Source organism: Mastacembelus armatus, chromosome 2 (genome assembly GCF_900324485.2).
Source record: "Mastacembelus armatus chromosome 2, fMasArm1.2, whole genome shotgun sequence".
In the NCBI taxonomy this organism is placed as follows: domain Eukaryota; kingdom Metazoa; phylum Chordata; class Actinopteri; order Synbranchiformes; family Mastacembelidae; genus Mastacembelus; species Mastacembelus armatus.
Window position 1 is genome coordinate 7,092,934 of NC_046634.1, and position 12,161 is coordinate 7,105,094.

At 39.8% G+C, this 12,161-nt stretch overlaps 1 protein-coding gene across 1 annotated transcript in view; it reads right to left on the minus strand.

The window, feature by feature from the left end:
• Positions 1–12,161, minus strand: part of LOC113127348 (interleukin-1 receptor accessory protein-like 1) — a 176,056-nt gene that overhangs the window by 13,253 nt on the left and 150,642 nt on the right. The window contains exons 6-7 of the mRNA XM_026301821.1: positions 8,680–8,812; positions 1,285–1,430 (exon numbers count right to left, since the gene is read on the minus strand). Coding sequence (XP_026157606.1) covers positions 1,285–1,430; positions 8,680–8,812 — 279 coding nt within the window. The remainder of the gene's footprint in view (positions 1–1,284; positions 1,431–8,679; positions 8,813–12,161) is intronic.

Here is a 12,161-nt window from a genome sequence, read left to right on the forward strand (position 1 = left end):
AGAAAAGTTGCCCAGGAAGACTTCGCAATCAACTACAATACTAAGACTACAATAACCTGTACAAGAAGTGGAAATAAGGTTGCAATTCCAGGCTAAAATACATACTAACAAAGACCAATTCTGATTGATGCTGCACAATTCAATATATCAATGTGTGTGGGACAGAAAGAGAGGAAAGAATCTCTCAAACCGAGACGCCAAATTCATTTGGGGTGTTGTGTGCTGTTTTTAGACCTTCAAGAGACAAGTGAGAAAAGCCCTTGATGCATTTTGACAGGCAATGTAAACAGTGACTGGCCTAACCGTCGCAGATGCAGCAAATAAAAACATAGAAATGGGTCGATTTCTTGTAGTTCAGCAATCCTGTGAAGACTGAGCTAATCTCTGGTTTCTTCTGAGATTCAACTGTGCAGCATCAACCCTTTTAATATATTAAATGGAGGGGAACAGGCCTGCCATCAAAGCTGCAGTCAAAGCTGTGAATATCTTACTATGTAAATGTATTCAGCACAGACAACTTTAAGGCTGCAGAGACCCCACTAGCAGATCTACAAAATAAAATAAAAATCCCTTTTAATATAACCACACTGAAAAGTGTGCATCTCTATTTAAAATCATCACAGAAAAAACCTTTTTCCTTATTTTCACATAGGATCAAACTCAAGACAAGAGGGAAGGAAACAGTAGCCAATGATAAAAGAGTGTGCATGTGTGGGTGTGTGTATTCGCATGTACCTGGTGTTACCCACGCTGTGAGGACTGAAACCTCTGGGGACTCCGTTAGGTAAATCATTGAGGTTCACAGTGATGACTTGTCTAAAGTGAGGCTAAGGGTTAGGGTTTGTGTTAGGTTAGCAGTAGTAATGGTTAAGGTTTGGATAAGCCTCCAGGAAACAACAGTTAAGTCCCTGTGAAGTCTCCACACAGAACCAAAACAAATGTGTGTGTTGGAGGAGGTCACTGTCAGGCAGACAGTCAAACAGTTTGTCTCCAAAATCATTTTCTTTCTCAGCAGCCTAATGCTTTCTGAGGCTGAGGTATTGTCCCATTTTCCCCTGCTGCAAATAACTGCTCAGTTGCCAAAATCCCACAAGCTGTTCTGCAATAGATTCACTCTATTGTCACAGAGACGGCCTTTGGTATTAAATCACCTTCTATTCATCTTATATGTAACATGTCATGATTAAATATCAAAGTCTTTACATGTACCTGCTAGGTTCATATTGTACAGCCCTAAAAAACAGAACTTTACATCTTACAAAAGAATCTGTGTGCTTGCCTCACCTTTCTTGGTGAGCTGGATGTTGGCTTGTCTCCGTCCATTGCCGTTCTCCACATAGCACGAGTAATTGCCGAGGTCGCTCTCCTCCAGAGAGTCGATGGTCAGAGAGATGGAAACCTCCTGCTCACCCAGATGCTCCCGGATAGTCCTGGAGGGGACGTCAGAGAGCAGAGCAAAGGTGATTCATTAAAAGCTTCAATTAATCAGTTAGAAATGTGCTTTTCAATAAGACCAAAAACAGCATTTTAATAATAATAAATCCTTTTCATATTCTTCAATGTAGAATTTGGACTCAATGTGATCATTCCAGTTGACTTTAGTTCAGAAGGTATTTTATTGATGCAGGCAGCTGTTTTCAGTGGCAAAGCTGTAATAACTGTACACTACCTGCCCTGCACCACACAGACAAAATCAGCAGCTAGCAGGGGAACATAGTGGAGAATTAATCAGCTAAAGACACAGATTTATTTCCTATGGACTTTATGACATGTTCCAAGTGGCTAGAAAATATATTTGGAAAAAGGCAACTGTTTGGTAACACGTGTATAACTCATGCACTTTAATCATGTCCTAAACATCAATTGTTGCACTTTAATAGCAGATTACATGGCCACCTGGGGGCAGTGCTGCTGCAACAAACTGGAAACACTACTGCCTGCTGAGGCAGAAGGGAAAACAACTTAGACCAGGGTTTGTCCCCATAAAGAACACCTTTCACCTGACACACTGTCACTTGATCCATTACCACTGCTTTAATTTATATGCCATGATTTTAACACTGCAATTGCTCTGCTAGTTTACTGGGGCAGTTCTAAATGTGTACATGAGAGAGTGAAAGAGTCGAGAATAATTTCCTACTCCCTTCATTCATCTTAAGAAAAACATGTATGCAGTGTTTGCTTGGCATAAAACAGATACAGCAGATATTCAGAGCAATGTGATCTGGACCCTGACAGATCAGACAACATTACTGTTGTGCTGTGATGTTGATGAAACAGAGATTCACTATTTCAGCTGAAGACAAGTACTGAACATGAATACTCTGACAGCAACCATCAATTAATCAGTAAGGGCTGGCTGACACTTTACTGTCTGCTCAGAGCTGCTGCAAGTTTATAACTCATGGTTGGAACCACCAAACCAACATACAAGCTGTTGATCAAATGTTGACACTAACATGACCAACCAGGGTGCCCAAGTGCCTCATTACTGACTGTGAGGCGGAAATCAAAGTAGCTGCTGACATTATCCATTTATGAAGTCTTACTGGATTGAGAACATTGTGGCGCTGAAGTTGTTTCCCGGTGTTTGCAGGTATAACCTCTGCCTCCAAATGCCAAATAGCAATGTCATATCAGATGCTCTGAATTTGAAACAAAAATAATAAAAAAAACTATGGAAAATAATTCTAGACTGCGGGCAGTCAAAACAATCCTAACTAGAGCGCATTGACTCTTTAATAAAATATGGATTTTTCTGACAAAAAAAAAACTTTGCCCAAAGGAAATTTGAGTTGTGCATGTAGTATGCATCCTAAAATCCATAAATCATGACCTTGGAGTTATGAGCCTCCATCTTGGTGGAGAGCAATTCTGAGAGATTGTGACATTTTCTGGGTAAAACTGCTGTGTATTTCATACCATTATATTCCTATTGTTTCAAAACAAATACGCAAATAACTACAGACAGAATCCCAGATAACTCCAAATTCTACAATCGAACATCAGTGACATTTCTTGAAGAAAGTGGTGACTCCACAAAAATGTAATCAGGAGGAAGGAATTGCTTCTAACATGATGAAACATTTCAAACAGGATGTTAAAGGACTGCAGCATTTTAGCTGTTTCCACTCTGTCACAATGCTCCAGAATTAGCCTGTGCTAGCAAGTCCAAGCAAAGTGTAAAACAAACACAGAGCCAGTCTGACATACAAAACTAGGATAAAGCATTTCTAACAAACTCCTATGACAAGAAGAGAACAGCAGCAAAACAATGATGGTTAAAGGAGCAGCATCTCTCCTGCTGGGCTGCTGTGCAACAGCAAGGATGATATATGAGCAGATAATCTTTTTAAGGTTACAAAAATTGCAGCTATTCCAAGCCGCTGTTTAATGATGCATGGGGCTAATAGTGCGAAAAGGTACGAGTGCCACTTGGGCATTCATCTGCTGCCTGCCGCGGGGCATCGGAATATAAAAACTCATCTAATTCTTGTTGATCAATGAACAGACTAAACAAAGCAGATTGTGAAATGCTGGGGAGAGAAAGACACACTACAATACAACCACTGCTGTCATGGCAATATCTTACATTAGCTTCACAAAGTGCTTCTCATAATTGGTACCCTGCATAGAAAATATCACACTTTAAAATTTCTTTTATTGACGATGCACAACGAAGAACTATTAGAGGTAATCATTTTGTAGCTACATAAACTAGCTGCTTCATAAAAACTAATTAAGAAGTAGTCTTGCAGCTCGTCTTCTGCAGGGTACCATAAAGGCTGGTTCTCAGGTTAGGGCTTCAGTGAGGATGTATGTGAGAGAGAAATTAATTTAGCCCTTTCTCTTAATTCCCATGAGCTTTTTTAAGACTCATCCATCTCCATTGTGTGACCAGTCAGGCAGAGGCATGGCGCTCCACAAGGTTGGGCTATAGATCCATGCTGATGGCTTTTTAGAGGTGGCACCCATGTGTGACCTAACATAGGCTGAGCTTAAACACTGTAGGTGTTAGCAAAACAAAAAAACCTCCATACTTGTTTGCATAAAATTTCATAAACTGATGCTTGTTAGAGAAAGTTTTTAGTGAAGGAATATCTGTGTGTGAGGATTCATGTGTGTCAGAGACAAACAGGAGATGGCATGAAAGAAACCATGAAGCATGAACACACCCACACAAACATCTGGCAGGTGGTGCGTTTAAAAGTCGAGGACAGCAATAAACTGGTGGCGTGTCTTTGGATGGAGATAAAAGAGCGCCGGCATCCTTAATGTTGCACAGTGAGGACACCGTCACACCTCAGTGACTCACTGAGATGCACAAGTGCACAAGTACACACACACACACACACACACACACACACACCCTCACACACACACACACACACACACACACACACACACACACACACACACACACACCACGTCATCTTGAAAAAACAACTTGGAATTTGAGTGTGGATTTGTAAAAGGAGATTTTAATTTAATTCAAATTTAATTTTAACTTGGAATTTGAGTTTAGAGTTTGGTTTAAATATAATCCAAATTTTGTTTAAGTGCAGGATTTGAATTTGTGACTGCAGACTTCAATTTTAAGTTGGAGCAAAAGCTGTTTTAAATCCAGAAAATCACATATGAACAGGAACTTGTGTCATGGAAACAACAGCTGCAGGAGCTAGGAACATCATTGTTACTCATTTCAAACATGACTTATATTAGCCAGGAACCTGTTATTGGACAAAAACAACCTCTTTAAATATGCTGCAGCAGGATCACATAGGACCCTGTCATCGTCTCAAAGCCCTGTGATCTATCTCTACCTAATATTATCCAGAGGAGTCTCTCTTAGGCAGTCTCCACGTGACAGCTGAACTTTTGAACTCTACTACGTTGTCATGCTCTACTATATATTCTAAATGCTCTGCTGGCTGTTTCTTGAGAAATCTTTCCCCCTGATAACTGCACTTTTTCTTCTGAAAGGTAGATCTGAATATTTTCTCAAAAATACTTTTATATGACAGATAACGCACTACAGACTGGCTTGGCATGCTTATGTCACACTATCGCATCCATTAATAAAAATGTTCCAGTTTGGAAACTATCTGGCCAAATTTGATATAATACCATGTAAACTACTGTTACTGCTAAATACTATTTCATCCAGTACTGTTTTTAAAATATCATGCATCTCACCTAAAGTGGTAAAACCTTTCTGGAGGTTCTGATTTTCTAATCCACACTTCGTCTGACCTTTGCTTCTGAAGGTGATATATTTAGTAGCCAGCTAGAAGACACTTAACTAACAGGGACTTACAGTATCAGGTAGGGCAGACCTGGGGGCTTTACATGTGGGACTTGCATGTTCTTCATGTTGAATTCCTGCTTTAATGGTCATCAGTGCAGAATGGGCATATGAACTAACTCCCAACAAAACAGGAAAAATCCCATGAGAAACAGGCGCCCTGCACTCCTGCAAAGAGCTTTTCCATTAAACCACCAGATCTCAGATATAAAAAAGCTCAATAAACATTTATGCGATTGTACGCCTTTCATTTTGGCATCAATGTGCCAAAGGAACAATGGACGTTTCTGGTCCATGTAAGTAGTACTACGATTTTTCATGAATGTATCTGTAGGACTGTTAATTAGAGTTAGAAAATGTGCAAGAATTAGAAAATAAAATAGTGTCTGGTTTTGCTTGCTTCATGTCTGTATTCCACACAGCAATTTCACCTCTGAGATCCATGAAGTCTTGTTCTGCAGCCACAAAATTTTATATCAACCTGGAATCTCAGTGGTGAAACACTGTGCCAAAAGCTCCATTTCATGTATTACAGGCAGCCCTTCGGGGAATACTCCTGTGTGATTAATTTCCATTTCAAAGCTAAAAGCTTATGGAATGATGTCAGGGAGTGGGTTTGAAGTGGTGCACATTCAAACAAGAAGCAAAAATAAAAATAAATAAAAATGCACAAAGGGAGACAGTATCTGGTGGCACACAACAAAAACACGCCCCTGAAAAACTTCATGCATGGAAACCTCGCTTCTGCCCCTGCACACACATAAACACACAGGCCTTTCAAATCAATTGAGGGTCACAGTTTTGATCTCTTGCTTGTTACCTCATTTGACTATCACATAAAGGCATATTCTTCCTTCTCTCCTTCTCATCTCTATTATATCACCAACCCAATGTCGCCACCTGCTCCCAAACTAAAAATTAAATAACAGCACACTGAGGGAGACAGTATTATCACACCGGCCCTCAACACAAAATGCACTTGAAATACTTGAATGTGTACATCCTGTGGGCAGCCACTACATGCAAACATCTCTTCGCTTCTCTTCTCTCCCGGCACACACGTCAACATACAAGCTCAGGGTCATAGTTCTGATCTTGGATTGTTACCTCATTTCACTATGATATGAAAGACACACAGACACACACACACACACACACACACACACACAATCCCACTAAATCCTGTAGGCTCTAATTGGCCTGGTGTCCTTCACAACAGAGAGCAGTGCTGAGAGCTGCACTGACGTGCTAGCAGGCTAATAGAGACATCTTGAAATGCCAGGTCACTGACTGGGCCACCAACTCTCCTCCCAGGCATGTCATGCTGATTACAGTTAACCTTTTTTTCAGATGGCATTTCTCGACAACAGGGATTTTCTAGTCATACGTGTGATCTGTCAAAGGAGCAGACTGGGGCAGGACATGAAAGGGTGGGGTGTGCATAGTTCTGTATGGACACTTCAGCAGAACTTTCTTGCTACAGCAGTATTTAGCATCAATGATTTATTCCTTAAACTTTTGGGAGTATAATGTAAATATTAAAGCTATAACCCATCATATTTTCATAAAATCAAATCTGTGTTTTTCCAGCAATAACCACTCAGTGTACTTACATTCATTAAATATTGATACCAGTAACCCAAATACTACTAATATAATCCAGTTCACCTTCTTGGGGTGTAAATCAGAAAGACAAATTTTAATACACGAAAAAATAAAACCGAAACTATTTGGATGGCGAGGCAACACTAAACAAGGATCAGTTTCTCATGATTTTGTTTCCTTAGTTGTTGGACATCTTTCTTCCTTCATCTTATTTTCTCAATGCCCTTGTGAGGACATAAGTACAAAGCAAACATTTCCAAAGATTAAGAATTTCCTCTTCAGTGTGAAAACCCAGCCACATATTATTTGTTGCATTTTTATAATGACATCTGGGAGCTAGTGACCACACCACTGCACAAATACATGGCATTCTATTACTACAACGTTAACACTGGAGCAACACATTCCCCGTGTCTTTGAAAAGTTTTAAGTTTGATTGAGTTTGGATATTTAATATTTCTTTTTTAATGTTTCATAATCCCTGTCTCTTCAGAGAGTCCTGGGTGTATGCTCCCACTTTATGAGAGAATCTGAACCTGTTCAATCTGGGTAAATCAGGTTAAATATAATAAGTAATTACTTTTCACTTGCTGTTTGATTTTTTTCTACTCTAGCTTAAGATCAACTCATCAGTACATTGTATAGTACCATCTTAATGTCACTCTGACTATACTCCAAGCATCAAACTGCCTTAATATTATGCTATAAGTAGTACAGTATGTGGACATCTTCAGCGCCAGTGTGTCCTATAAATAATTCAACAGTGCTGTAACAAGACGGGTATACAGCGGTAAATCCAATGTTGTCAGAGTTTTATCACAGACTAATACAATCTGCAATAATAAGCAAAGGTTTGTTTGTAGTTGATTTTAAATGAATCAGTAAACATTATACTGACTGAGTCAATGTTTTCAGGCTGGAACAAAATGTTTTTTCCCCCAGTATAAAGAACAAGCCACCACTATCAGGAAAATATAAACTTATCATTGAGCCAAATGCTGCACGCAAAGTTGTGATAAACTAAGGCTCGTTTTGCTACACTCTCAATGCTGCTAAAAAGTTGTCTCACCTTTTTTTTTTTTTTTAACAGCAAACACAGCTGTTTTTAAGAAATACTGAATAACATTTTTAAGGATTACATTTTTGTTGCTGTTCATATGTAATTTAAATGCAATAAAACCCAAAGCTTGGAGAGCTTCCTTCTAAAATAGCTTTCTACCAGCCAATTAGATGACACTGTTGGATTGTCATTCCTTATCTGGTGGTTTCTGAGTCTGACCATCAAGTTTCCACCTGATTTTGGAGCAAAAGAGCTGAAGGTTTCCCAATTGGAAAAGGAGGCTAACACAAATATTCAACTGGAGTTTCAATCTGCTGAGCTTCTACTCTCTTTTTACTGGCGCCACTTACGATTCTGTGCAAAGTAATCACTGCTCACTGATGGAGCACTGCCTGAACAATAAAAAATGCATAGCTATGTGCATTATTAAATCACCACATAAAGCATTCATGAATATTATTTAAATGATTTCTTCTATTGTTCATTGTGTTGATGTGTGGTCACACAGTTGTGTTAACGGGCTTTAAATAGGTGTTTGCTAGTTCAGAAGAGATTACAATAATTTTGTGGGTTTGTTAATAAGATGTTCACACTCTGCTGTAATATTAACTGGTTTGGATAATATTCACTCTGGGTATTTCACACCTTGTGTCATAAATCTTAATATGTTCAAACAAAATAAGCCCAGGTCTGTTGTTGAAGGTCTTACTTGATGTCACTCTCCTGGACACGCTCCTCATCCAGATCCTCGATAAACTTTTCTCCCTTCATCCAGTAGATAAGTGGACTGACATCTCCACTGTATCCAAAGAAAGCTCTGCACGTCAGGTTGACTGGATTCCCTGAGGAAGATGAGACAGGACATGAGGTAACACCTTATAAACCTGTTTTTGATTCGCTATTAGAAAAATATCTTAACTCTTTAAATGATGGTGACAAAACTGAAACAACAAATATACATATGCAAGTGTATGACAAGCATCAAAACACCAACACCCATTCTTTTCAATGTGAAACCATAGCCCCAAACGCCCAGACTTATGTATAATTCCAGTTACCAAACCTCTTCTCAAACTCCTAATTTTAACCTAAAAAACTCCCCAGCACTGCTTCAGTTCCACCAGTTCCTAAACCATCTCTCGCTCTCCAGAAGTGCAATCTTAAACCAGCCAAAGCCCTTTTTAAATTCCCCTCTTAAACTTTGAAACACTCTCTTGAACCTGTTTTCATAAAAACTCAACACTTGCAGCAGTGCTATGCCTTTATAGAATCTCACACACGCTTCAGCAGCCCCGTTCGCTGTCAGACCCTGCTTTTCAATTTCAATCACAGTATTTTCCAGAAGACACTTTGGAAAAAGTGCAGCACGATTAAAGCACAGTGATTCGCACTAATAATGAATTCAAAGGGCATAATGAAAACTCACACCAAGCTCTTCTTTTCATATGGACTCACTTAGTCCTGTACTCTGGTGATGATGAGGGGATCCACTGAAGTAAGTCAAGTCAACCTTTATTCCAAAAACTAGTCAGCTGCTATTGATAATGACTTGATTGGCCACCTGATCCTTGTGAACTGTTTCCGGTGAATCACTTCTTATTGCAAGTGTGTTGTGTTGTATAGTTCGTCTACAGATTAGCAACAGACTATCTTTTAGTCTAACACACCTAAAAACTAACTAAACTCTCTAAACAATTCATTAACTGCTACACATTCCGGTACTAGTCAAGTACCTTTCTATTTTGACCGGTATTTATTGCTAATCCCAGACTTAGCGTTTGTTAGCTTACCTTTTGGCTTAGCTAACGCTAGCTAGTAGCATGGCTTCTCTCTCTCTCTTTCCTGCTCGGTGCCACATGTTTAGTTATTCCTCTGCCTCCTTTAGCGATAATGATTCCTATAATAAGTGTAAGGTTCTGCTAGCTTTGGAGGCGAGGATCACTGATTTGGAAGCGCGGCTCCGCACCTTTTAACAAAAGCCAGCTAGCCTAGCCCCGTTAGCTGGTGTGGAGCCACCGAGCTCAGGTTCAGGGTCTGTTAGCGGTCCAAGGGCAGCTCCGGAGCAGCCCGGAGAATTAGCCTGGGTGACGGTCCGACGGAAACGTACTCCTAAGCAGAAGCCCACGGCTCATCACCTGCCTGTTCACGTTTCTAATAGATTTTACCCGCTCAGCGACACACCTGCTGAAAAACCGACTCTGATAATTGGCGATTATCGTTCCGTCGCTGGTTGTCTAGGTGGTGTCCAGCAAACATGCAAATCAAATAAATCAGAAGTTAACAGAAGAGGAGTTATTCATAAATAAGTAATAAAAATTAAGAGGTGCACTGCGCTGTTGTTTTCTCTCTCCTCTATCCACTCACCCAAACTGAGCCCGGTTCTGCTGGAGGTGGTTTCTTCCGTTAAAGGGAGTTTTTACTCTCCACTGTTGCCAAGTGCTTGGTCATAAGGGATTTGTTGGTTGTTTTTTTTTTTTGTAAAGTGTCTTGAGATGATTTGTATTGTGATTTTGCGCTATACAAATAAAATGAATTGAAATAGAATTTACTTGTAGCAGTTTTTTCAAATGCATTCAAATAAAGCGCAAGTGAGGGGAAATGATTAGGTAAAGGGTTCAAAGTGAAAGTTTCTTTCTTTGGGCCACTTTGGTCACACTTAAATCTCCAGTTATTACTCATGTTGTTGGCTGGCATTTTATTAAACAGATAGTTATTTCCACCTTCAACAGACAATAACCAATATGAAAATGTATTTGGTTCAATGTTCACTCTACTTCTGTTTTGGAGCTTTTCTGGTTCTTTAGCTTTAGAGCTCTATTTCAGTCACTAGTCAGTTGTTATCTTTTGGCCAGGCACCATATTCAGTTTACCAGAACTTTTCAGTGAAAATAGCTGCCTGCTGCAAATGATGCTGATGAGAGTGGGGAACTCTTCATGCCATGATACTAAAACAATGATGTTAAAAAAAATGGTACAATGCTCTGTAGAACTGAGGGGGAGTGCAGAGTAGGTGATTATTCTTTGTGGGATTCTCACTCTCTGTGACAGTAATTTGATCCACCGTGAATGTAATAATATTGATTAATGCAGCTTTAAAGTTTGAACAATGGCACTCAAATACTTCACTATACTTTGGCTGAATAGTTAAAATTCATTTTTGAAAAGGAATAGGCTTCTCGCCAAAGACGAAACAAAAATGTGCTATTTGAAAAAGCCTAAACGTCCTAAAATGTTCATTCATTGGAACACATTTGTACGGCACCTATTGTTGACCACATTTAGGAACTAAAGCTGTTGCTTATGTACTGGCATCAAAAGCTGTTGACAGCAAATACAAGAGCAGACATAAAAAAGGCCCCAAGTTGGAAGATAGTTTAGCATTTTGTCTCAAAGAGCAATAAAATATCATCTGCACCTGAAAGACAAAAGCTGTGTGTATTTGTGTGAGAGGAAAAATAAAAAACAGAATTTGTTTTGGAGATTCTGGTATCTCTCCTGGACCACATACAAAGACAACAACACTGCTATGCCACCCAATTCCACCAGGGGTCTCTATGGTGCTACAGAGCTAGAAGGCTGACGCTCAGCTAGAGAACATAAAACAACCAGAAAAGAAAAACAAAAAACAAAACTCACCATTTTGACAGGTGCAGACAACAGTAAAAGGAAACATGGATCCTTTTGTGTGCTACCTTTGATGTCATGAGGCTTCACCTATGGATCTGAACAGCATGTTGTTCTGCAGCACCGACAGCTCCACTGCTGTGCTGACAACAACTGCAGTGTCACTCACCAAGACTTATTTCAAGTGACTCTTTGTGCACAGGGCTGCATGTTATTCCTTTAATTTGTTGTTCGTTAATTGCGCTGCCTTTACTGTGCAGCTAAGATCACACTTGTACACTTGAAGTTCTACACTTCCATTTTAGAAATGCACAAACACTGATGCAAGGATTTAAGCACACTGGTTCTAACATACAAATCCCAACCTTCTAGTCTCGGTCCGGGGGGGTAAAGCCAGACCTAATGTGATTGTCTCGTCTTTCTTATCTCCCAGTGCCTCTAGAGCATCTCTCTCAGTTGCTGTGGCTGCAAGACGGAGACGTCAGCAAAGATTCTCATGCCCAAGCAGAGAGGCTGAAAACTACAAAACCATGAAACACCACAGAGGGGGAAGGATGCATCTGTGTG